Source organism: Peromyscus maniculatus, chromosome 5, assembly GCF_049852395.1.
Source record: "Peromyscus maniculatus bairdii isolate BWxNUB_F1_BW_parent chromosome 5, HU_Pman_BW_mat_3.1, whole genome shotgun sequence".
NCBI classification, from domain to species: Eukaryota; Metazoa; Chordata; class Mammalia; order Rodentia; family Cricetidae; genus Peromyscus; species Peromyscus maniculatus.
Genome location: NC_134856.1, coordinates 791,958 through 819,055, shown reverse-complemented (window position 1 = coordinate 819,055; position 27,098 = coordinate 791,958). Strand labels below are relative to the sequence as shown.

General features: G+C 38.8%; 1 protein-coding gene across 2 annotated transcripts; it reads right to left on the bottom strand.

Annotated features, from left to right (window-relative positions):
• Positions 1–383: 383 nt before the first annotated feature.
• Positions 384–26,317, bottom strand: Nae1 (NEDD8 activating enzyme E1 subunit 1). 2 transcript variants are annotated; one of them, XM_076571604.1, is made up of 21 exons: positions 26,127–26,246; positions 25,227–25,347; positions 21,570–21,673; positions 21,227–21,287; positions 19,403–19,433; positions 18,678–18,749; positions 18,381–18,460; positions 17,606–17,715; positions 16,175–16,284; positions 14,524–14,586; positions 14,082–14,145; positions 13,698–13,789; positions 11,018–11,077; positions 10,804–10,937; positions 9,292–9,367; positions 8,963–9,002; positions 7,625–7,711; positions 6,904–6,996; positions 4,035–4,149; positions 3,897–3,946; positions 384–652 (listed from the first exon to the last, which is right to left on the bottom strand). In XM_076571604.1, exons 6-21 carry the CDS (start codon positions 18,729–18,731, stop codon positions 543–545), a joined length of 1,338 nt encoding a protein of 445 aa, XP_076427719.1. In that variant the 5' UTR covers positions 18,732–18,749; positions 19,403–19,433; positions 21,227–21,287; positions 21,570–21,673; positions 25,227–25,347; positions 26,127–26,246; the 3' UTR covers positions 384–542. The 2 variants fall into 2 exon arrangements, with proteins under 2 accessions (XP_076427719.1, XP_006978558.1); XM_006978496.4 differs by lacking the exon at positions 25,227–25,347 and having other exon boundaries at positions 26,127–26,317.
• Positions 26,318–27,098: the final 781 nt, after the last annotated feature.

Genomic DNA, 27,098 nt, shown 5'->3' with positions numbered 1-27,098 from the left:
CAATCTGATTAATTAAAATGGAATTTATGAATGGGACAACCCTATGCAATTTCAAAAAGTATAGTGGTAAAATATTTAGTTATATATAATGAATGACACTATGAGGAAATGGTTTTGTTCTCTGATAAAATTACACATCCTGAAATGCTTCTTTTAAAATTCTATTTTAACAAATAATGATCTTAAAATGTCCACAGCTAAAATTCATATCTTCAATTGGTTAAGATGGTTAAATTTTTTTTACTCTAATGAAACAGATATGTCTATGATATGTAACTACAAAATAGCAAGCCAGTATTAATGAACTAAGTTATAAAGAGATAGCTTTTATTCTTCGAGAAAATGACTGCTTTCTCCCCACCACCCCAAATGACAAGAATATATTACAAATGAGAAAAATGTTTATTAAGGAAACAATTACTGCTCTCCTTTAACAGATTTTTACAACTAAAGCACAATATAAAGACAATTACAGTTTCAACCATTAACATATTACAGGTGGGACTTATTCAATTATTAACATATTACACGTGGGGCTTATTCTACAACTGGAAAGTTGCAGAAGTTTGTGACATGCCACTATAGATGTAAGTATTATTAAAAATTACAAATTGTTTGGTGATTATTTTGATAACTTCTTGAGCAGCAGCTCCTGTAGGAAAAAGGAGAAAAGTAAATCTTTGAAAATAGTAAAATTTAAGAGTTAGATAATATAAGCCAGGATGGGCCTGGTGGTGCATGCTTTTAATCCTAGCACTCAGGAAGCAGAGACAGGTGGATCTCTGAGTTCAAAGCCAGCCTGCTAAATATAATGTGTTCTAAGCCTGCCAAGGCTATACAGTGAGACCCTGTCTCAAAAAAACAAACAAAAGAACCAGGTGTGGTTAGTGCATGACTATATTCATCACACTTGGGAAGTAGAGGCAGAATGATCATGAGTTCATGGCTAGTTTCAGTTACAAAACGAGCTGGAGGCCAGTCTGGGGTACATGAGACCTATGGTATACAGAATACACCATAGATACAGCAGAACACAAAAGAGAAAAAACAAAAGTAAGTCCAAAAAGAAAGCAAAGCTGTTTAAAAGTAATCCAAAACAAACATAGCTTACTGAGTCATAACAAAATAAAAGACTATAATTATTTTTGTTTGTTTTTTTTGAGACAGGGTCTCTCTATACAGCTCTGACAGTCCTAGAACTCACAATATAGATCAAGCTGGCATCAAACTCAAGAGATCCTCCTGCTTCTGGCTCCTAAGTGCTGGGATTAAAGGTCTACACCATCATGCCCTGCAAAATACTATAATTCTTTATAACTATGTTATTAAAGGAAATAGAAGGCTCATTTTAGGAATTACCCAATGAAATAATGAGCAACAAATTTTAAAAATAAGGTATTTTTAATTATGGTGATTTAGAAAGCTGGCAGGATACAGTGAATGGACAAAGTTTAGATAGTAGTTTGATTGAAGGAACTTTTTGAAAGGATATAAAGAGGCATAAAGATCCTCTTCAGCCAGGAGATAATGGTGCACACCTTTAATCCCTGCACTTGGGAAGCAGAGGCAGGCAGATCTCAAGAGTTCAAGGCCAGCTTGGTCTAAAGAGAGTGAGTTCTAAGACAGCCAGGGCTACACAGAGAAACCCTGTTTCAAAAAAACCAAAAACACACAAAAAAAGATCCTCTTCAAAGAAAGCCCTTCTGTTGCATCCAAGGGTTGTGTGTGTGTGCTTTATTAATATTTCTATTAACATACAAAGAAATGGGTTTCATTGGGATGTATTCATACATACCTATTAATATATTTTGTTCTTGTATGTCCCCACCCTGCCCTTCCCCATCTCCCTATTTCCTCCTCTGGTTGGTCTTCCTCTCACCACTGCATTGGAATTCTACCTTTATCTATTCTACCTTTATAGCAAAAAAAGATAAAAGCATATTTGCTCTAAGTCAATCAATCAATCAATCAATCAATCAATCGCTCTGTCTCTCTCACATTCTGTCTCTCTTTGTCTCTCTGTCTCTCTCTGCGTGTGCACGCAGCATGTGTGTGTGTGTGTGTGTGTGTGTGTGTGTGTGTGTGTATTGAGGAGCAAACCCAGGGACTTAATGCTAGGTAAGCACTCTGCCATTGAGCTATATCCACAGCTTTGAAATTCATTTGTAATTTAAAAAGTCTCTACACTAAATACCACAGAGCTCCTATAAAGCACTCAAAACACAAAATAAACAGCAAAATCCCACCAAGAAAAAAACCCCTCTTAACTGAAGCAGCTTCTTTCTAAAATGCTGAGGCTGTGAGACTTAAGACTCTACTACACACCAAATCCTCTTTAGGCACCACAGACAAAGCAGAGCACAATAGACAAAAGTATCTGCTGTTTACTCACTTGGGTCTTTCTCTTTAACAGAAGAGAAAAGATAGCTTAAAAATGAACAAAGTGGCCGGGCGGTGGTGACGCACGCCTTTAATCCCAGCACTCGGGAGGCAGAGCCAGGCAGATCTCTGTGAGTTCGAGGCCATCCTGGTCTCCAAAGCGAGTTCCAGGAAAGGCGCAAAGCTACACAGAGAAACCCTGTCTTGAAAAATCAAAAAAAAAAAAAAAAATGAACAAAGTGTGCAGTATGTAAAACGACTAAGTGCTAAGGTGAAAAAGAAAAGAGGACGAGCACAGGAGAAGTGGCTCAAGTTTATGTGGGGAAAGCCTCGGAGACGAAGGTTCAAAATCATTACAGAACATAAAATAAAGTCCTGCCTCTATTTACACTTGTTAGACCTCTCTGACTGTGTCTCCCAGAATCTGGCCTAGATCTGAATAAATAATAATTTGCACTTTTCTATGAATTTTCAGATTACTTTACTATTTAGACATAAAAGAATGATTTTATTTAAATAAATTATCAGGAATCAGGCTTTAATTTATGTTTGCTTAAAATATCGTTTTCTTAGATCTGCATTATTAGCATTCTGAACACTATTAATCAAACTGGATCTGCCTTCAAAACAATCATCTAGAAAGGAAAATGTCATAAGCAAATAGCTCAAGCTATTGGAAGTAACAGGCAGGAGAAGAATTTTTTAAGGTATTACTCACTTACTGTGTGTGCTCCCCCTCTCTGTCGCCACCCCCCCCCCCCCACACACACCATTAATATGTTGAAAACTCTCAATGCAATGGTATTAGAAGGTAGGGCTTCTGGAAAGTGATTAGGCCACGAGGGCGGAGCTCTCATACATGGGTTTATGCCCTTATAAAAGAGATCCTGCAGATTTCCTTTGACATTTTTAAAAGAATAATGTGTGAGAACACAGTAAGAAAAAAACACCACATATGATTCTGGCAGTGAGACCTCAACAGACCCTAATATGTTGGCATCCTCATTTGAATCTTTGAAAACTGTAAGAAATAAATTTCGGATGTTTATAAGGTACCCATATAGTAACTCACTTAACCGACTCAAAGAAGAAATGGTGGGAACAAACAAATAAAGGAGCTTTTATGACAGAAATGTCAATTTTGAACTGGGCCCTTAGGTACAAAGGTCTAGGGCACGTCTCAGGGAAGTTAGTCTCTGTTTCTGAGAACTGTTGGGGCAGGAAGACAAGACAAGACAGAAGAGGAAGGAAGGTCTCTGTGTGTACTTGTGCTCAGAAGGTTAAGTGAGGTTCATGATCAAAAGCATCCTTCCATTAGACTCTTCAGGAGTTTAATATGGATGGTCATGGGAAAGCCAGAGAGTAAGAAGAACAGTGTGGAGGGCTAATGATTAACCTAAATTTAACAACCTGTTTCATTGACCTCTTAATTAAAAAAGCTAAGAAAACAAAAAGCTAATACAAATAGTAACTGTATTCTATAACAACAAATAAGTCATCTCATCTATAAAACTCACCTCCCAGGAATGCAGCAATGGTGTGCGGCTCAGCAGCTCCATATCGGCAACTACAGGAAAAGAGGTAGGTATGAATTTTTAATAGTCTAACCACAAACAGGGAGAGTATTATTCCTATATGATCTAAAGAATACTCACAATTCATGGACATAATCATCTTTCACCATAACAGATAACCCATATTCCTGAAGAAAGCCAGTAAGACAGGACTTCAACTTCCCTATATCTTCTTCAACTTGATAGTTAGATACTCCTAAAAAATTACATAGATTATATATACATATATACATTTTCATTAAAATAAATATGTGGGCTGGGTATAATAGCACATGCCTTTAATCCCAGCACTCGGGAGGCAGAGGCAGAGAGATCTCTCTGAGTTTGTGAATACCCTGGTTTACATAGTGAGTGACAGGAAAGCCAAGGCTGCATAGAAACCCTGTCTCTGGGGAAAAAAAAAAGTGATTCAAATTAACAGCTATCTCCTTTACTTAATCCAATTCCAGGTGGTCTAACAAACACAGTAAGGTATGAACCTAAAGAACAAAGTAATAAAACATGAAACCAACATCTGAAAATATCAGAAATCTATAGGCAAATCCATCACAAATTGAAGCTCAGTTAGTCTTTGTCAGGTCCCGGGGTACGGCTTAGTTGGTAAAGTGTGGACTCAGCACACACAAAGCTTTGGGTTTGATCCCGACACCACCTGAACCCGGCATGATGACACAGCATTCCAGTGTGTTTTTTGTTTGTTTTTAAGTCTTTGTTAATTATTGTTCTATAATTATTTGTTAATTTTGTACTATCAGAGTAACACATAATACTCAATAATTATTTGATCAAAGAACTAAAGAAAAAATACCTAACTTATATCCTTCAATTAAAATTTTTATTTTCTTTCTTTCTGGAAACAAAGAGTCTTATGTATCCCTGCTGGTCTTAAACTTGCTCTGTAGCCAGGGGTGACAGAACTTCTGATTCTTCTGCCTCTAGCTCCTGGGTGAGAGGGATAACAGGCATGTGCTTTTTCAGTGAGCACTGTGGATCTTTAAGATGTGGATCTTTAAGTTTTCCAATTACTGCCTTTCAAGGCAACAACAACAGAAAATACTGACCAAGGAAATCCTTGTATCTTTACAGAGTTCAAAATTCAGAAGTCACTGATTCACCACTAGTGGGTTTCCTATTCCTTCAGGTCAAACTCAGTGTGAGTTACAGGAGTAAACTATGAGCTGGGAATGGTGGTTAATATATACTCCTCTGAAGGATAAAGCAAGATCAAGAGTTCAAGGCTAGCCTATGATATGCAGCACCTTCCAGGCCAGACTTTAAAAACTAAAAGATTTAATAACTAAAGGAGCTGATTGTGATTGCTCATGTCTGTAATCCTAACACTGGGAGATGGAGGTAGGAAGACTGCTACAAGGCTGAAGCTAGTGTAGGCTATATAATAAATTCAAGGGCAACCTTAGAATGAAACCCTCTCAAACACACACACTTTAAAAAGACGAGAGAGAGAGAGAGAGAGAGAGAGAGAGAGAGAGAGAGAGAGAGAGACAGAGAGACAGAGAGACAGAGAGACAGAGAGACAGAGAGAGACAGGAGACTTTTTAGTGACTTAAAAGACTATTACAGAAAACAGAAGCCAACTATGACAACTAGCAGAAAAAATTTTTTCTTCCATACGCATTCAACCAATATTCCTCTAATTGTTTTGAGTCATGGCCTTAAAAATCAAATAGTAGTTCCTCTAAATACCTACAGAATACTAAAATTCAGGTCAAGTGTGAGTTGTTTTGTTTTGTCTTGAGACAGGGTTTCTCTGTATAGTCCTGGCTGTGCTGGAATTTACTCTATACAGCAGGCTGGCCTCGAACTTAGAGATCCTCCAGCCTCAGCCTCCCAAGTACTGGAATTATAGGTGAGTGCCGCCACCACCACCAATTTGCTTTTTGTTTTTGTTTTTGTTTTGTTTTGTTTTAAGACAGGTTCTCTCCACATGATCCTGGCAATCCTGAAACTCATATGTAGACCAGGCTGGCCTCAAATATTCAAGATCCACCTGCCTCTGACTCCCTCCCTTGTGCTGGAATTAAAGGTGAGGGCACAATACCTGGCATCAGGTCAAGTATTTATTCAAGATTTTATTGAGCCAGCTATGATGGTTTATGCCTATAAATCCAGTACTTAAGAGTCTGATAAAGGAAGATCACAAGTTCAAGACCCGCCTGAGCTAAGTAAGATCCTGTCTCAAAACAACAAACAAACAAACAAACAAACAAAAAACCCCAAACAAACGAAAAACAACAACAAAAAGCCAAAAGATTTTCTTTTCTTTCTTTTTGTTTTTCTTGAGACAGGGTTTCTCTGTGTAGCCCAGGCTGTATTGGAACTTGCTCTGTAGACCAGGGTGGCCTCGAACTCAAGAGATATGCCTGTTTCTGCCTCCCAAGTACTGGGATTAAAGATGTGAGCCACTACCACCTGTTGGGGAATATTATTTTAAGGTGTGTTACTTTTGCTTATGTTGCATTGTTTAACTCTGTGAAGCTGTGTTACTGTGCCTGTGTAAAACACCTGATGGTCTAATAATGAACTGGCCAATAGCAAGGCAGGAGAAGAGATAGGCGGGGTTGGCAGGCAGAGAGAATATAGAGAGAGAAATCTGGGAAGAGAGATGGAAGAACTAGCCAGAGAAGGAAGAGGACTCCAGGGGCCAGCCACCCAGCTACACAGCAAGCTATGGAGTAAGAGTAAGATTTACAGAAGTAAGAGAACAGGAAAAGCCCAGAGGCAAAAGGTATCTGGGATAATTTAAGTTAAGAAAAGCTGGCAAGGAACTAGCCAAGCTAAGGCCAAGCATTCATAAGTAAGAATAAGCCTCAGAGTGTGTGTGTGTATGATTATTTCAGAGCTGGGTGGCAGGCCCCCCTGAAAAAGAAGCAAAAAACAAACAACACCCAGCTATTTTCTTTGTATCTGATAAGTCAATTGCTGTTCTTACCTGGGTATCTGCCATGCTGTTTATGAAATCGATCAACAGCTCGCAACATTAGGTATAGGACTATCTCATTATCTGGATTGTCCATGCTAGAAACTGAAAGAAAAAAAGAAAAAAAAATCAGTAGAACTGGGCAACTTACAGCATACAAACAACAAAGGCTGAATTCATGCTTAAGTTTCAGGATATGAGACAATATTAGCAAAAAATTTAAATATTTTATGAAAAGAAAAGAATAACATTATAAATAAGAAATACATTTAAGATGTAACCCAGGAGTCTTATGGACTACTAGCTAGAGTCTCTACCAAAGTAGAAGCACAGCCGAGCAGCAGTGGTGCATGCCTTTAATCTGAGTACTCAGGAGGCAGAGGCAGGAGGATCTCTGTGAGTTTGAGGCCAACCTGGTCTACAAAGGGAGTTCCAAAACAATCAGTACTGCTACTCAGAGAACCCTATCTGGAAAAAACAAATCAAAACCAAAAAAAACACCAAAAAAAGTAGGAACATGATGGTGTTAGTTCTTATATATAGCACACAATGCACTTAGTAATCTAAATACAGTGTTATGTATTTATTTTTGTATAGCATATGTAAATTAAAATTATTCAGATAAATCTATAAAATAGAATATAAAATATATGCTTTATAACACCATTTATTCAACACTATTATACACATTTTATTACTAACTTTTAACGTAGCATCTAGTTGTTATACTCACTAATCTCATCTTTGTTGACTGTATCCAAACCATACTCTTCAGCTAAGGATCGACATCTCACCACTCGAAGGAATGCAGAATTGCTGCCTGCAAACAGTAAAGACTTCAGGATGGTTATAACAGGTGAATATACTGAATTATGGGTCACTCTAAGAACAAGAAATTGGGGCTACAGGATAGCTCAGCAGTTAAGAGTGCCTGCTATTGATGGAGAGGAACTGAGTCAGTTCCCAGCATCCACATCAGGTATCTCGTGACTACCTGTAACTCCAGTGCCAAGGGGATTTGACACCTCTGACCTTTGCAGGTGCACATATCCATATACAGACATACACATGATTTAAAAATAATAAAAAATTTAAATATTCATTAAAAATTGTATTACGTGGCCACAGTACAGCAGATTATGTTAAATATTGAATTTCAATGGTATGAACTAGTTCCTAACTTGGTTATATTCTCAGTTTTGTGTGTAAGAAAGGCTTAAAACATGTACATGTCCCTGTGTATGTTCTTTGGGGCTTCCTTTGTTTAACTGATAAGTCATCTTTCTAGCCCTACAAGTAACTTTTTGAAGGTTTTACTTGTGTGTGTCTGTTATATGCATGGATGTGGTTACCCACATGTGTACATGTGGTGGATAGAGACTGATTCTGAGTATCTTTTTTTTTTAAAGGGGAATTTTTTTTTAAAGATTTATTTATTTATTATGTATACAGCATTCTGTCTGCATGTATGCCTGCAGGACAGAAGAAGGCGCCAGATCTCATTACAGGTGGTTGTGAGATACCATGTGGTTGCTGGGAATTAAACTCAGGACCTCTGGAAGAACAGCCAGTGCTCTTTAACTACTGAGCCATCTCTCCAGCCCAATTCTGAGTATCTTCTATTAATCTCCACCCTATCGTTTTTTCTTTTTGTTTTCCACCTATTTTTTGAGACAGGGGCTTGTACAAATGCAGAACTCACCATTTCAGATCAAGTGGGCTCAGCTCCTCATGTGTGCATGGCCAGCACTTAACTTACTGAGCTATCCCTCAACCTGCAACTGACTCAAAGAAAATGCCTTTATCCACTGAGGAGTTAGGAGAAAACTCCAGAAGTACAGCCATGAACTATGTAGCAAATTCTTAATTCCATTACAGTAATTTAACACAGATAAAATGAGTACCTATGGCCCGGTCTAACAATTTCCTTTTTATTACAAGTTAATAAAATAAAATTTACCTAAGGACACATAGACACCTCACTTAGAGAATTTCAACCATTTAAAATTCCCAAGAACATTCTCTGTAGCATATTTTTACCAAGCAAAATAAGGAAATTAAAAGGACTTACAAAGCAATTTTAATTCTTTCTCTGAAATGGACTCTGGTGCCTATAAAGAGATAAATGCAGATTTTTCTCCAGCACATACACACACACACACACAACAGTGGGCACAGCACAAAGTCAATGGCTGTGAAATGAGAAGCTCTCTCCAAGAGCTGGGAGAACATTTCGCACACACCTGTTTTCTTGCAACAGGGGTTCTCATTAGAGAGGCAAATAGGCCCTGCTGCTGACAAAACAAGAAGCCAGGTCTCTAACCCCTCCCTGGCTGAGTTCCACACTTCTCCGTGGGGAGAAGTACTTATTGTCACTGTGCAATGTACCCAGCAACTTACCTGACCAACAGACTGAAGCAATTTGGCAACATGATTACCCACAGCAGCAGCATCTTTCTTTGCTTTCTCACGGTAACTAAAAAAGAACAACAACAAAAACCCCACAATTAACAGCGTCTAAAATTAGCAATACTTAAATCATCTTTAAGTGAACAAATTTATTTTTAATAACAAAATACTGATTTAGGAACATATGAAATGTGAAAAATGCTACAGAAATGCCACCAGCAGTACCTCTTACTAGTTAGGGGTCTTTTAAGAGCTGGCAGTAAGACTTCTGAAGTCCTCTAAAACCAAGGCTCCCATTATATTCTACAGCATCAACTTAAATCCACGAAGGCAACATCCATGGAGTCTTTATTATTCATTCATTCATTCATTCATTCATTCATTCATTCATTCATTCATTTATTTATTTATTTATTTAATGTATGAGTGCTCTATACATATGAGTGCTCTATCTGCATGTACAACTTTATGCCAGAAGAGAGGATCAGATCCCACTAGAGATGATTGTGAGCCACCATGTGGTTGCTGGGAATTGAACTCAGGACCTCTGGAAGAGCTGCCACTGCTCTTAACAGCTAAGCCTTCTCTCCAGCCCTGAGTCTTTATTTTTAATCATTTTCTTTTAGTCATTAACCTTTCATAATTTAAGGAGTCAATGACTGAAAATAAATACCTATTATCCTGGTAACCCTACCCTGACACACACAGACTTGTAAGGTTGGGTCTCCATGGATGTTACCTTTTTCTAACTGGGGTATGGTTCTGACGAATCCAAGGGTACTGACTTGGCTTCTTCCAGGGCCAAATATTACCATACAGACAAGATCTTGGCCAGTGTCTAGCAAATCTTAATTTGTTGTCCTAGTCTAAGAGTTGAAATAATGAAAATTTGGGAAAGGACAATTGAAGATAGAAACTAGTATGACTTTAGGGACATTGCTCAGTAGTAGACTTCTTGCTTAGCATGTATATGAGGACCTAGGTTCAATAACCAATAGTACTACCTTCACCCGAAAGAGAAGTATGACCTTACCTGGGAGAGACCCAGTTTTAATACTGATTATTTTTACAGAGTAAAATATAACATTTAAAGTGTGTGTGTGTGTGTGTGTGTGTGTGTGTGTGTGTGTGTGTGTGTATGTGTGGTTTTAAAAATATCACTTTAAAAAGTTTTGCATGACTTATAGTATTGGGCAGGTTTAAAGTATGTGATTTTCCTTGGACTTGACTTCCAGGAGATAAGTTGTTAGTAAAGTATTCTCTTGGGTCAGAAACCAGGGTCCTGAGTCCCTCTAGCAGGGAAGATTTAAGCAGTCTCTTATATAGTTTAAAAACAGTCAGCAGAGTATGGTGGTACACTCCCTTACTCAGGAGGCAGAGGCAGGTGGATCTCTGTGAGTTCAAGGCCAGCTCGGTCTACAAATCTAATTCCAGGACATTCAGGGCTACAGAGAAACCCTGTCTTGAAAAATAAACCAAACAACAACAAAAACAGTCACTTACACATTCTGCAGTTTTATGTACTTGCTTGAATCTGCAATCATATCAGGAATTGTGCCTCGAACAGGTAAATTTCCTTGGCCCTCTTTGGCTACAAATTCCTTTAAGGCACGGGCTAGTATCCAAAAAGGTGGGGTCTAAACAAGAAAAAATACAAGTGAAAGGTGTTTATTTTGAGCTGGTATAAGGCAGCAGCATCTTTACTTCTTGTTGTTACCTGTTTGGTGATATTTATGCAGCGATCATCATTAAATATATCTTCAATACTGCTTGGGACCTAACAAAGGAACATAAAACATTTCTTACATTATGAATTCTGTCCACCTTTACTTTCAATGTTATTTCTTCAAATAAGTTCTTTGTATTTTCAAAGTGCAGTAAAATATTAACTTCTGATGTATTTAGTTTTATTTAGAATCAGAATTTGATGGAGATCTGATGGGGAAAGAGAATGGAAGTACATCCTCTCCTGCCCACTAATAGCATTCCAGACAAGCCTATTCTCCTCCATCACACATGGAGGAAAGAACAATCCAAATAAGTCATTTATGTAGTTACATCTCAAGACAACAAAGATTTGGTTATTACTACAAGTTAGATTTAAAGTTGTTCATGAAAATTTAGCTTATGAAAATCCTGAAATCCATGCACCCTAATTCAAGGCTGTTGAAAGAGACAACCACTCTAACAAAAACAAGAAATAATGCAATTTTATTGCTAGCAAGATCACCAGACTAATAAAAATTTTACAAACTGTAGGCTTTGATTCTACTATTGTGGAGATAAAAGAGAGTTCTTCGTGGTTCCAGTCCTTGACTGGTCTCTCGGCTTCCAACCCCACACCCTCTATTATACTCACAAGAGTCCAAACAGTCTTTTGGATGGCCCAGTGTAGTGGCATACACCTTTAATCCCTGCACAAGCAGGCAGAAGTAGGTCAATCTCTGTGAGCTCAGGGCCAACCTGGTCTACAGAGTTCCAGTCAGTCAGGGCTACATATAAGAGCCTGTCTCAACAGCAAGCAGATCTTTCTCCTTCCCTACTCAAAACGCTTCAGTGGTCTGCAGGATTCTGTTAGGATACGGCCCTTTCCACCTCTCCAAACTCAAATCCTTCCAACCACGTTCTTTCTTCTTTAATCACACTTACTTTCCTACTGATCCTTTAACAAATGTGAAACTTCATCTCATTTCATGACCTTTGTATGTGTCCTCTGCTTGAAAAGCTCTCCATCAGACCTCTGGATGTCACTTCACGAGGCATTTTCCTGGCCCTCTATCGAGTACTGCCCCGAAACCCAGACCTCCTTCTGCCTTCTCATATTCTAATTGATTAATATCTGGTTTATTGTTCCTCAACTCCTAGAACCATTTTTATGTTTTATTTTTGAGACAAGGTCTCTTGTGGCACAGGCTAGAATTGAACTCACTATGCAGCCAATGTGATCTTGACCTGCTTCCTCCACCTCCCCAGTGCTGGGATTACAGGCATTTGCTACCATGCCTGGCTTTAGAATAATTAGTTTGTCAATTTTTAAAACTGATTTTTTTTTTAGTAAAAATGCACAAATCTAACCTGTACAATCTGATGTTATACATATACATTTTCAACATTCTCTCCAATTAAGATAAAAGGTGTTCCTCAGCTACACTGACTTACAAGGCATACACTCAGCAATACTGTTTCACTGTCTTCAAAATGTCCACAGTGACTTAAGTGCTTTCCTAATATGAAAGGCAGTACTCTGGCTATAAATTGTAAAAAAAAAAAAAAAAATTCTGAAAATCTTCCAGAATTATTCCACAGCTCCCCAAATTAAAAACAAAACTGACCAAGCAGCAAAATAGTAATATGATAGTAAGTTGTTTTTTTACTATGTAGCTCAAGCTGGGCTTAAACTCACTATGTAGCCCAAGCTGGCATCGGGCCTCAGATTCATAATTCACCTGCCTCAACCTCCAAAGTGCCAAGATTACATATAGGGATAAGCCACCATACCCGGCCTGTAACTTCTGAAGTGTACAAGTCATGCAGAACATCCCCAATCTAAGCAGCAGCTGTCAGACGAAAATGCAGGATAACAAAATTCAAGTTTTTGAGTACGCTTTTTTTTAGATTTTTCGAGACAGGATTTCTCTGTGAAGACCCAGCTGTCCTGGAACTCACTCTTTAAACCAAGCAGGTCTCCAACTCACAGAGATCTGCCTGCCTCTGCCTCCCAAATGCTGGGATTAAAAGTCTGAGCCAGTACTGCCTGGCTGAGTAACACTTCTTTTGACTAGCAAAATATTATTTATAATTCTTATCTCCAAATTCTCAACTATTCATAAACCATATACTTAAAATAATTTATATATTTCTCTAAATGAAAAAGAACAAAAATAATTTACTTTATTGCTATTATATGCTGAAGCACTAACATCATTTTAATGAGAATAATAGAAAACTTTTTAAAAATTTTTTTGAGAAACCCAGCTGGTTTTGAACTTGCTATGTGGCCAAGGATGACTACTGCTCTCCTTGCCCCCCTACCCAAATGGAGTTATAGGCATTCACCACCATGCACAGCTCGAGACCATACTAAAAGAAAACTCAAGTTTTGGGCTAGGCATGGCACACACCTATAATCTCAACACTTGAGAGGCAGAGAGGCAGGAGAAGTATCACAACAAGGTCAAGACTAGCCTGGTCTATACAACAAATCTGAATGTAGCCTAGGCTACATAGAAAGACTTTATCTTTAAAAAAAAAAAAAAAGAATTAAAAAAAAAATCAAGCTAAGTTATAGGTACTTATTTTTAACTTACTATACATTTAGGCAATATTAGGATAAATTATTACATTAACTTTCATATCAGAAAACATATTGGTTATGGCTTCAGCAATTCCTTTAATACCTTAGTTATATTTAGTGCTGTGTTCACATTTTTAATAGCTTCTTCAAAATTTTCTTCATCTTCTGGAGCTCCATTCTCATTCCTTAAAATCCCTATTAAAGTAAGAAACAGTAAACAAACACGGCTCTTTCCACTGTGTCTTCCCAACATAGGAAACCCTGTGAGGCTCGGAACAGAGGATCAGAACGCTGAGCCTCAACAGGTCATACAACTATGATTGTTCTTCTTAAACTATTAAGAAAACGGCTCCTTTATTCCCAAGGGAAGAGTAATTTTAAAAATCATGATGGCATCATCTGATAAAGTAAAATCCAATAAATAATGGCTTCAAGTAATTCTTTTTTCAAAATCTATATAATACTTAGTTATAATGCAGAAAATTACCTTGTCTAATCAAATCTCTGAAGTCCTCTTTTTCTTTATAGCTTTTAGGAATTCGTCCATTTGTCTAAATTGATTAAAAATTTTAAAGATCTAGTTATCAAAACTCAAAATATGAAAATTGAGTGTCTAAAGTTTTCCTCATTCTCCACAATAAGATTTTATCAAAAAATATATTTCAGTGACATCAGAGGCTCTCTTAATTTGGAAAGAGTAACTATAGGCCATTTCTTTCCATTCATTCCTCACAGTAGTTTCAGGATGAAATTTACTGAAATTCCAATTTGTTAATTAAAGATCAGTATTGAAAGAGTGGTAGTTAGATTAACCTTAAAAGCTCCCACTTGCAATACACCTTCACACAGGAAAACGTTAACCTCCCACAACCCTCAAAAAAGCTTGAAAATACAGTCACATATAATTTAATTTTTAAAAAAGGACGTACTTCACTATACCACTGTGCTAAATATTTAGCTATGATCACAATCCATGGAGTATGGCTATGGTCCTAAAAATAAAGACACAAATTGAAGAAAGTATCAGTATTAGTTAATATTAATTCTACACTTACATCATCTTGTTTTCAATATTTACAATTATCTTCTACTACAAATAAAGTAATAAACAGAGACAAATGAGCTGGTTTAATAAAAACGGTTTTAGAAATGACTTCTGAGTGGCTATGGAATAGCTCAGTGAGTAAAATGCTTGGAGGCATGGCTATAAGCTGAAATGTCAGTCATGGCAGGCAGATCCTGGAGCTCTCACTGCCCTCAACCTAAATGAATAGCTAGCTCCAGGCTCAGTGACGAGACACTGTCTCAAAACACAAAGTGAAAGCAACTGAGAGAACCCAAGGTTGACCTCTAGCCTCTACAGGTACATGCATAGCTTTCTGTAAACACACACACACACACACACACACACACACACACACACACAGAGTGAGACAGACAGACAGACAGAGACAGACTGAGGTTGATTTTAGCGGCAGCGTCTACTTTAATCCTGATATGTCAGGTATACAATCGTCCCTTTTGTTTTTTGAGCAACAAAATAGTCTCAGACACAACACCCAAAGGTAGCTCAAATCTCTTCATTTCAGGTATCAATACTAGGCTGAAAAATGAGAACTTGTTTTCTGATAACCAAATGAATACTTGCTTTTAATTAGCTGTAGGTTGAAAAGGAATATATGCTCATTATAGAATCTGCTACAAATATGACTACTTCTGTAATGAAATATAGTTGGCACGGTAATTTTCAAACTCTAGAAATTAAGTTTTTTAAGATATTTTCAATAAACATACACTTCAAATTTAAACTACTCGTGTATGTGTGCTTTGTTTTGAAAGAAAGATTGGCTTCCAACTTTCAATTCTCTTGTCTCATCCTCTTGAGTGCTAGGATCACAGATGTGTGCCACCATTCCTGGCATATTAAAACCATCTTTTAAAGTATGTGTACCTATGTAGAAACAGGGTCATGGAGAGAACTTTTAGGATAAGTTTATGCCCAGTTTCTTGTCTTGGATAGTGACTATACAACAAACTTCAGGTTTTCTCCTTTTTTCAATTAAAAAGTATTTTAACCAGATGTGGTGGAGCATGCTGTTTTTCTCAGTACCTAGAATCTCTGTGAGTTCGATCCTACTCTGGTCTACTGGTAAATTCTAATCCAGCCAGGGCTACACGAGACCCTGTCTCAAATTTTTCTTTTTTTTAACTTTAAGGGAAATAAATTTATTGAAACAAAATAAAATACTACTGTGTGATCTGGTGATGGGAATATGGAAGTTTACAATACTTTTTCGCATTGATTATATATATATTTACCCACGAAAAACTTTAGGTTAAAAAAAAAATTAAAGCCAGGCACAGTAGCACATACTCTTAATTCAGCACTCTGGAGGAGGCAGAGACAGGAGGATTGTCACAAACTGAGGGTCAGACTGATCTATATAGCATGTTCCAGGCCAACCAGGGTTATTCCTTGAGACTCTTTCAAAATAGCCAAAATAAAGAAATAAGTTTAACTCCAAACTTAAGGTCTCACACACATACACATACACACGCACGCACACACATTCTACCAACCTTTTTCTCCATATGCTCCAAATCATAAGACTGAAAGTGTTCTCTCAGTTCAGGAAACGGCTTATCTAGTCGTAGATCCTCCAAAGCACTATCTGGATGAGATTCTATTACTGTCAAATAATCCCAAAAGATATATTTAATTCTTTAGTAATATACTACATTATAGGAACTTAACATACACACACTTTGTTTGTGTGATTGGTTGGTTGGAAATGGGGGGGGGGGGTCTTATTCTATAGCCCAGGCTAGCCTTGAACTCATGGCAATCCTCCTACCTCATCATCCTGGTTGTTATTATAGGTAGGTATAAGCCACCAACAACTAACTAGAAACCTGTAATTTTTTTTTTTTTTTTTTTTGAGACAGAGTCTCATTTTAGCCTTGATTAACCTGGAACTCAGTATGTAGACCAGGCTGATCTCAAATTCACAGAGATCTGCCTCCTAAGTACTGGAATTAAAGATGTGCTACCATGGCTGGTTGGAAATCTATAATCTTGATGGTCATAGTGCCTACAGAGCTTTTCACTGTGTTACTGAAGTACAACTTTTGTATAGTAAATACACAAATCTTAAGTGGGTTGTATGGGTCTGTTTTCTTTCTTTTTTTAATGTTAGTAGTGGTTATTTTATTTGTTTGTTTGTTGTTTGTTTGTTTGTTTCAACACAGGGTTTCTCTTTTTCAAGACAGAGACATTCCTGGAACTCACTCTGTAGACCAAGCTGTCCTTGAACCAACAGAGATCTGTCTGCCTCTGCTTTCCCAGTGCTGGGATTAAAGGCAGGAGCCAGCACCACCACCACCACCACCACCACCACCACCCCACACACTTTTAACTCTTAAATGGCCCAACGTTGCTTATCAAAAGCTTACTCTAACTGCACAAATGACACTACTCCTTGTGATGTTGTCAGTGTTAAGAGCTTCACCAACCGAGTGTGTGGCTTGTATCACATCTGGCATAGAATGAAAACACTTAATTCAGGAGAAGCATTTTTTAGAGTACTGAAGGAAAATTTTATAAAATTCTAAGATCAAGATTCTAGCCGGGCGGTGGTGGTGGTGGTGGTGGTGGTGGTGGTGGTGGTGGTGGTGGTGGTGGTGGTGGTGGTGGTGCACGCCTTTAATCCCAGCACTCGGGAGGCAGAGCCAGGTGGATCTCTGTGAGTTCGAGGCCAGCCTGGGCTACCAAGTGAGCTCCAGGAAAGGCGCAAAGCTACACAGAGAAACCCTGTCTCAAAAAAACCAAAAAAAAAAAAAAAAAAAAAAAAAAAAACAACTATTGAATTTGATTGCCTCTTTGAACCTGTAGCCAAAGATGTACTGCTATACATTTATTTAGTAATTTAAAACTGACATTCTAAATTACCAAGTTTCTAAAATTACAGCTCACACAACCAATAGCAAGTCCCATATGCTTAACAATTTTACCTGGGTGTTCTTTTATAATAATCCTCATATAACCAACTAGTCCATATGTCCTACAGATCAAAAGAGGGATCTGGGAATTCCAGAGGACATCTGCTAAGCGCAGTAATGTACTGTAAAGGAAGGCAAAATAAGAACATAAGCAAGTGAATATAAGCCAGACATGGAACTGTCTAACATAAACAGGCAAGAGTATAGTAGAAAGCAAGCAATTTTACCTGGCTGTAATCTCAAAAGTACTGGATTAGAGGGATGTAAGACCTTAGTCTGGTTTATTAGAAAGAATGCTGGTTAAACACTAAACCTTTTTTTTTTTTTTTTTTTTTGAAACAGGGTTTCTATGTGTACTAGTCCTAGTGGTCCTGGAACTCATTCTATAGACCAGGCTGGCCTCAAACTCACAGAGATCCACCTGCCTCTATCTCCTGAGTGCTGGGATTAAAGGTGTACACTACCATGCCTAGCTCTATCTAAACATTTCTATGACAGTGAAACACATTTATAAAACCCATATATATACCTATAAATCTTCCTGTAATTAGTAACAATTTAACTAATTTGTTTTTAGTTTTCTGAGCTTTGGTATTTCTGAAACACCGGATCCAAATATCTCATTTTTAATTCCCTATCCTTTCAAAGCTACAATACATACAAGAGCATCAAATTAAACATTTAAGAATTTTAGAAACCAGGCAAAATGTGTACACAGAAGAATGTACATGGGGAAAATTATACAAATCAAGTAAGACTAAGAAGGATGTTAACAGCTAAAATTTACCTTTCAAGAAGCTGAGTTGCAACCACAACAGTAAACCTACAGAAAAATGAAGGATCATTGTCTAGAAGGTTTTCTGGACTCTAAATAAGACAAGGGGAGGAAAAATTCAACAATTTCACATATTAAACATGGCAGAAACAGTTAAGCTATTTTAAAATAAATGAATTGACAAATTAAATTCCAACTAAATATAAATGACATAATGACCCAAAGTTCTAAGTTCTGGGACTTTGAATTATTTTTAAAACATACTGTAGCACAGAAATAACAATGTGTATATATATGTATGTATTATACCTCTTCCACAAAACTTCCAGAGACATCGCTATTTAGTTCTTGTAAGAATTCCATGGCAGCTTGAGCTCGGTTCTTTTAAAAAACAAAGCATTTGACTTGCATTAGAAAGTACTTAGCTACAATATGATCCCCAAGCTTACAGATCAAGAAAAACTCACTGTGAAAATTTCCAAATTCCATGCATAGATGGGACAATTCTACTCCACAGTACTTAGCTGACACTCAAATAGAATGTTATACAGGGTTGAACCAGACTGTCACTACCAGAGTTCTTAAATGATCACATCATTTGCTCTCACTTTTCTGACTAGGTAAATGGCAAAGATAGGTGGCAGGCAGCATTATACTGGATCAAGTTCATACCCACTTTAACCACCCACATCTATAATGCCATCAAAGAGTGGCCAATCACTAAATAAGTGCAACTTCTATTCAGAATATCAACATGAATTCCTAAGATTTTTACTCTGGCTAACTCTACTTACTAATTTCTTAACTGTAATACTCCATCCACTGAATATCAATGTTACTCAAGACTTTAATAAAGGGCAGTGTAAAATCACAGGTGGTACTCTAAATTCTTCAACTGCCAAAAGAGATTTGCCAGATTAAAAATGAGCTAGAATAAGGTCTTTTAAAGTCATAACTTTTCCAGCAGCCAAGATATAGTGGCATTATTATTAGATGCTCACACACAACCATACTTTGTAACAATGACTACTTACCTTGCCAATACTGCTTTTCTGAAGGAAAAAACTAAAGAGGATAAAAAAAGTGAAGATTTTTATAGCAGTAAAGCAAAAGCTGTTTACCATTTATAATAGTGTGTGTATCTCATTCAAAAGATAAATCAAGACGGGCGGTGGTGGTGCACAACTTTAATCCCAGCACTCGGGAGGCAGAGCCAGGCAGATCTCTGTGAGTTCGAGGCCAGCCTGGGCTACCAAGTGAGTTCCAGGAAAGGCGCAAAGCTACACAGAGAAACCCTGTCTTGAAAAACCAAAAAAAAAAAAAAAGATAAATTAAGTATGTGTGTGTGTGTGTGTGTGTGTGTGTGTGTGTGTGTGTGTGTGTGTGTGTTTTATTGTCCTTTACCACTGAGCTATGCCCTCAACCTGCAAACATTAATTTCATAATGGACTATACCAGTCTTCTTGGAGGAAGAAAAGTAGATAGGCTAGTAAATCAGTGTTCCTTCCCCAAGGCACATATTGCACAAGATACTCTGAGAGAAAAGAGTTCCAAGAATGAAAAAGAGGAAACACCATATGGTATACCCTCCTTCTTGGAAAGTCATAATGTACTTGATAACAAAGTTTTATAGTAAAGAAATTTTAACCTTTGAACCATTCCCCAAACTCATTTGACCATGAAATCCACTGTCCCAGTTAAGAGCCATTAGCATTTCCTATAATCAATGTTCTGCAGACACCTGGGAAATACTGTGGTGAACTATTTGCTTTTGCAGGAAATTACAAAAGATTCATTCAGGCTTCCTCCTACACATATGCTGGTCACATCACAAAGGCCCAAACTGAAGCTGCTGATGAGAGTCAGGGCACAATTTTGTGGCAAAGGCACATGGTTCCATAAGAAAAAGAAACCTTATACTTAACACATGCTGCATAATCAGCCAGATAAGCAACAATAACATAACTTTTATTATTTTACAGACACCAGTAAAAGAATTGTGCTGTAGATAGCAGAAACATACTATGACCCAAAGAAAAAAAGCATCAAAGTAAATATGAACTAAATTCTGTTTTTTCTTGAATTAATGTTTACTTGTTTAGGGACAAATATGAGAGATTTGTAGACTCTAAACCCCTGAAAAGAATAAATATGAAATCAAATTGGGAAATGCTCTCAAAATCTAAATGACTATCTATAAAGAACAAAACATAGATCACCTTTTAAAGAAGCATTTGCATATATAGCATACATACACACACACACACACACACACACACACACACACACACACATATATATACCATATATAATATAGTACAAAGAGATATACACCAGATTAAGTTTAAAAGATACAAATGAGAAGTATTGTTCTTATTCCTTTTTTTTTTTTTAAGACAGAGTCTTACTGTTTAGCAGACAGGGTCTGAATTGTTTAGCTCTGGCTGTTCTGGAACTCACTCTGTAGACCAGGCTGAACTCACAGAGATCTACCTGCCTCTGTGCTGGGATTAAATGCATGTGCCACCATGTTCAGCTTATATTTGATGTCCCAAATTAAATCATTACTCTGCACTAACACTAAGGAATTAATGCAAGGACTTAGAAAGTACTCAGATTTCACAGGTAAGAGAAGAGTGACTACTGCTTTGTAATATAAGCAGTAAAGACAGTAACAGTGAGTCCCGTTTGTTAATGGCGTCCTTGCCAGACACTGCCCCAGCACTTCACCTTTACTCACTCACTACTTCTTCACCATAACCTAAACATACGGTCATGAGGCTAAATCAGTACTCAGTCCTCACCCTGAGTAGACTACCTTTTCTAACAGGTTCATATTTTAAAAGAACAGGACATACTTGTTCCCAGCATCTTCTCCGCTGACCTGGTTTCCATCAATAATTGTAAATGATCCAATACCTGGAGAGACACAAGACAGTCAAAAGGTTTTGGTTTGTTTTTTCACACTTATTGATTTGAATGTCAGTGCACATGTGCCATTGCATACATGTGGAGTTCAGAGGCCAACCCGTACAGCTGGTTCTCTCCTTCCACCTTATGGGCTCCAGGGATCAAACCCAAGTTGTCAGGCATGACAGCAAGTAACTTCCCACTAAGCCATCCTGTTGGCCCAAGAATATGTAACTTTTTATCAGAACCTTAAAGAAGTTACCTAGAATGTAATCACCAATATTATATTACCTGGTAATACCAAGTTTTTAAGGATTTCAGTTCCTGTAGCTGTTGCGTTTATTAGGCAAACATGAGCAGATTCCAAAGCTTCTTGCCCATGATCACCCCACAACCTATAAAACAAAACACAAACTGAACATTAGAAAGTTCTCAAAAATATAACTTCCTTATTTGAATGGTGATATTTAAAGTAGTCTTCCATAAAATAACATATCACATACCATAGCAAACATGTGAGACATGAACTGATATTGTTGCATGGGTCATTTGACAATGTAATTGAAAACTATGATAAATCATCTTTTGCATGATATAATCAGGACTATTAAGCTTTGTCTTTTGTCTTTCTAGTATTTCTAGTATTTTGTCTTTCTAGTATTTCTAGTATTTACTCCTTTGAAACCAGGTGATTTACAGAACAGAAAGCCTAGGAATACAACATTAAAGAAAGGTCGTAGCCAAGTGAGGCTGCATGAACCTGTTGTCTCAGCTTTTCAGGGAGCTGAAGCAGAAGACTCCCTTGCAGCAAGTTCAGGGTCCGCCTGAACAACACAGTGAAGCTCTATCTCCTTAACAATAAATAAGGAAGAAAGAAAGCATCTTGCACCTAAAAGCTAGTCTATTCTCAGTTTCATTTCTTCAAGTGATGTAGATCCAGTACATTTAAGATCTTGACTTAAGACGTTTCCTCATGACATCTACAAAAATAAGCAAAAGCTTTATCAAGGAAACTTTATCATCTGAAAAAGCCTTGCACTGGATTCTGCAGAAGTGCTTTAAAATGTAATAGTCAATATTACTGTAGCCCTTGGTTGCCTTCTAGACGTTAAAGCTAAATCCCTATTGCTGAAGACACCATGCACTTCAGACACAAGACCTGGAGGAACTGAGCAGGATTTGACTTGGAAGCCTTCTGCCTGAGGACTAGCTTTTATGGTATACAAACTTGCAAGGGAGGGAAGCCACTGATAATTCTATCAGCTGTAATGCCTATGAATCACACAGGTGATGGCCAGCATGGCATGATAACCATGAGGGTGCAATAGTGGCACTCTTATATTGGTGGTGACCAACAGCTCTCCAATTAGACTTACGGCCCACTCAGCAGGACAGAAATCATACCTGTTACTGGAAACTTAGCCAACTACCGAGGACTAGAGAGGTCATGGATGTTAGAGAAGAACCTATTGCCACTCTTTGCTAAGCTAGCATAATTCCTAACTGCATTCTAATATTTATTCTTATAACACAGGTAAGTGTAGTTCTCACCACTCAACAAAGGAACTTCTCCTTGCAATAGATGGAAATCATTACAGAAAACCACAACCGGTCAAAAAGCAGAGAACAAGTGATCTTGGGTGCTCAGATCCAAGGATGTATCTACAATACAACTTTTGTACCTGAGCAGAGGCAGAGACTGTAAAAGTCAGAGGGCCAAGAAATCTGCTGTGACACTGTGTTTCCTGGAAATGACAGGAAAGGTACATCCATGATACCACAACAATGTGGCTGCCCAAATAAGACTTGAAGAACTACACCAGCATACATGCCAACATGGAAGGGGAAATCTCAGGAGGCCCCACCCATAGACAAAGAACTACAGGCTGATTAAATGGTCTTTCTCACAGATGAGGCCCCAATTGGTCATGGAATATCAAGTGATCAGCTTTGAGATCATATACATATAGGTAATACTACATGGACTAAGCAGGTTATATTTATATATTAGGGGTGTGTGTGTGTGTGTGTGTGTGTGTGTGTGTGCATAACAGTAATAGAGAAAAAGAGGCCATGATTTCAAGGAGCAAGGCAGTACATGGGAGAGATTAAAGAAAGAAAAGAAAGGAAGAAAATTACATGTTTAATTGAAAAAATATATATGAATAAAAGCTATAAAATATAATAGTCAATGAATATTCTAATAGATGATTAAAAGATGCATACATTAACAAACATTAACAAACACAGAGGTATAATAAAAATTAGAAATGTGTTATGACCTGATTGATACTGGTATATCATTAACAAGTTCATGATCACAGACATACTATGGTTTTGGGGCCAATCTGGTCACTCTACTCCCCCATTCCTCAACACAAATACACACCCCAAAAAATCCTAACCAACCAACAATGTACTATTTTCTTTTTCTTTTTTTTTAAATGATTTATTTATTTTTAATTTGAGTGCATTGGTGTTTTGCCTGCATGTATGTCTGTGTAAGGGTGTTGGATCCTGGAGTTACAGACAGTTGTGAGCTGCCATGTGGGTGCTGGGAATTGAACCTGGTTCCTCTTGGAAGAGCAGTCAGTGCTTTTAACCACTGAGCCATCTCTCCAGCCCCCAATCTACTATTTTCTCTTCAGAAGTATGGGGAAGTCCAAATTATTTGAAAATGCCTTTGCCAGCTGAGTACTACTAGATGCCCAGAGGACTAAGACTCTGACATTCCTTCCCTGTCACCAATACAAACTGCACCATCTGAGCTTTCATTTACTGAGCATCTATCTCTTCACTTCAAAGGGTCCTGTGCTGCTGGCACAGGGCTTGGCCCAGCAGGAAGAGCTGATCACAGAATAGCTGTCAAATAGAGGAATAGCCTGCGAAAACCACACAGGCCAGAAACAGACTTTTTCTTTTCTACGGAAATGGGGCACAAGGTCTTATCTGGCTAATAAATGGTTGCATAGTTGGAGAATGAGTCTTAGAGTACTGGTGCATCCATTTTCTTGCTGGCCTGAGAACCAGCCCTTGATCTTGGCTGCTACTTGCCCATCCAACTTTGTTTCTGTTTCCTTCTGACCCTTCTAAAGCCAGAAGCAATTCTTATTATGACAGATAAAAGTTAGTACTTCAAGGAATGGACTCAATAAAAATCCTCTTCCGGTATCTAGTAACCTTAAAGATTCTTAGTTTTGTTGCCTATGGTTCTGCCTACACCCAAAACACAAGAACTACAAGAGTATATTAAGACCTCATAACAGTTATAGTCATGTTACCGTCTTTGTCTCTCTAGAAACTTGGGAGAAAGAATGAGTGTGAAAAAGTTAGATGGCCCCAAGTTGAAAACATGCATAAATCTGGGCCAGTTACCTTTTACAAGTCTTAGTTTCCCTGTCTGTATTGAAGAACCTCTGCCTTCAAGGATAGTCTCAGAACAAAGTGCCTGAATCCCTGATACAGTACTAACTAGGCTGTCTGTACAAAGGGAAATTCCCATCCTTAGGGACGGACTGCATCGTGGGAGCTCCTGAGAGGAGAGGTGGTGGCTAGCACTTTTTTAACTTTCATTGACTCAACACACAGAAGATAATAAATAAGGAATGGGGGGGGGGGGAGCAAGGATGGGAAGTAGTTGAAGGATCCACCTGATGGTTTAGATATGCCTTGTCCGTTAAGGTATTTACAGATGGCTACTGAGTCCTAGAAACGCAGCTAGCATGAATTAAGACATTCTTTATGTGTGAAATAACTGATTTTTAAGACAGTGTGGACAAAAAAAAACTGCTTAGTAACTTTTTACGATGATACCATTGAAATGCTAGTATTTTAGACATACTACGTTAAAAACATTATAAAAATTGTTTCGGGGGCGGGGAGAAGGGATGTAGCTCAGTTTGGTAGCTTGCCAACCATGCATGATGCCCATTGTTTCATCCTCAGCACCTAATAAAATGGATGTGGCAGTCCACAGCGGTAATCTCAGCTCTTGGGACAAAGAGGCAGGAGGATTGCTGCAAGTTTGAGGCCAGTCAGGTCTACACAGCAAGTTCCAGGACACTCAAGGCTGAAAGACAGAAAAAAAGGTGGAAGAGCAAAAACTTATTTTATATGAGCCTGGCCTGGCAGAGAACATCTGCAATCTCAGCACTTGGGAGATAGATGCTTGAGTGCAAGGCCAACCTGGGCTACTTAAGACCGTTTCTCAAAATAAACGGGGGTGGGGGAGCTACTAGTAGTAGCAAAAATTACTTCCCTGTCTCTTTTTACTTTTTACTTTTACTCTTTTTACATAGGTTCGTCCTATGTAGCCCAAGCTGGCTCCCCATTTCCAATCCACCTGCCTCTGCCTCTCAAGTGCTGGGATTACCAACGAGCTCCGGCCACCACGTCTGGCTTCTTTTAACTCATTTTAAAGGTGCCTACTGTAAAACTTAAAATTACGAACACAGATCGCTCACACGAAACTAGCATCGTGCATTTCTACTGGACAGCGCTGGCGTAGAACAATACCAAGCACTCGGGGCAGCACACTGCGGTCGGGATGGGGTACTCCCGACCCCCTTAGTCCGTGAACGAAGTGGGCCGGCCGCGACCGTGCAGCCCAGGTTCGCGGAGACACGGAGCACAGCCTGGCTCGGCCCTGCGGGAAGGGGCGTCCGGGCCTCCGCCGAGCACTCTGGCCCGTGGCCGGAGCCCAGTGCGCCGGCTCCCCACGTCCCGCACCGCCGGGCGCAGCGTCAGGCCTGAGGGAGGCCCGCCCACGCCGCCTGGGCACTTAGGCCCCGCAGGCCTCAGCAGAGCCCGCAGACCCGCCGGCTCGCTCACTCGGAAACCCTGGCTCACCTCAGCTGCCGGTCGTACTTCTGCTCCTTGAGTAGTTTCCCCTGCTGCGCCATTGCCCGCCCGCCCAGCGACCAGCAAAGCCGAGGTAGTAGGCCGCCACCCACTCACTTGTGCGCAGGCGCACTAGGCGCCCTTCGGCGACCACCGCCTTCAGCGCGCCGCCAGTAGGGGGCGCTCCCGCTGCCCTGCGCACGCGTCACCGGGAGGTTGGGGCTAGCGTAGTTAATGTTTCTCAGTACCTGCAGTAATTGCGGAGAACTCTCTTTTAAATCAAGCAGACTTGCATTTAAATCGCTTACTAACTGTGAAGATGGCTCTTTCCCGTTCAAACCGTCAGTGTGTTCACCTGCGCAATGGAAATACATGGCTCTCACATTTTTTTTTTTTTTTTTGGGGGGGGGGTTGTTTGTTTTTTTCAAGACAGGGTTTCTCTGGGTAGCTTTGCGCCTTTCCTGGGACTGACTTGGTAGCCCAGGCTGGCCTCGAACTCTCACATTTTTAAAATAAGATTTTGCTTGTTTGAAGCCGGGCGGTGGTGGCGCATGCCTTTAATCCCAGCACTCAGGAGGCAGAGCCAGGCAGATCTCTGTGAGTTGAAGGCCAGCCTGGGCTACCAAGTGAGTTCCAGGAAAGGGACAAAGCTACACAGAGAAACCCTGTCTTGAAAAACAAAAAAAAAAAAAAAAAAAAAAAAAAAAAAAAAAAAAAAAAAAAAATTTTTTTTTTTTTTTTTTTTTGCTTGTTTGAGACATAGTCTCACTATGTAGCCCTGGCTGGCCTGGAACTCACTACAAACCAGACTGGCCTGAACTCACATAGAAGACCTGCATCCCGAGTGTTGGAATTAAATACGTGTGCCACCATGTGGGGCTTGAATTGAGATTTTAAATAAATACAGAGAGGGTCAGACTCAAAAAAGGTCTTGTACGGACAACTTTCTTTATGATTCCTCAAGTTCACCCATTTCTTCTC

Coding starts and splice junctions, on each gene's coding strand:
- Nae1 (XM_006978496.4), bottom strand. CDS start 26,179: ATGGCGCAGCAGGGGAAACTACTCAAGGAGCAGAAGTACGACCGGCAG. Junction 18,461..18,677: donor CTGGAAGTTTTGTGGAAGAG/GTATAATACATA, acceptor TGTCTTATTTAG/AGTCCAGAAAACCTTCTAGA. Junction 3,947..4,034: donor GATGATTATGTCCATGAATT/GTGAGTATTCTT, acceptor CTTTTCCTGTAG/TTGCCGATATGGAGCTGCTG.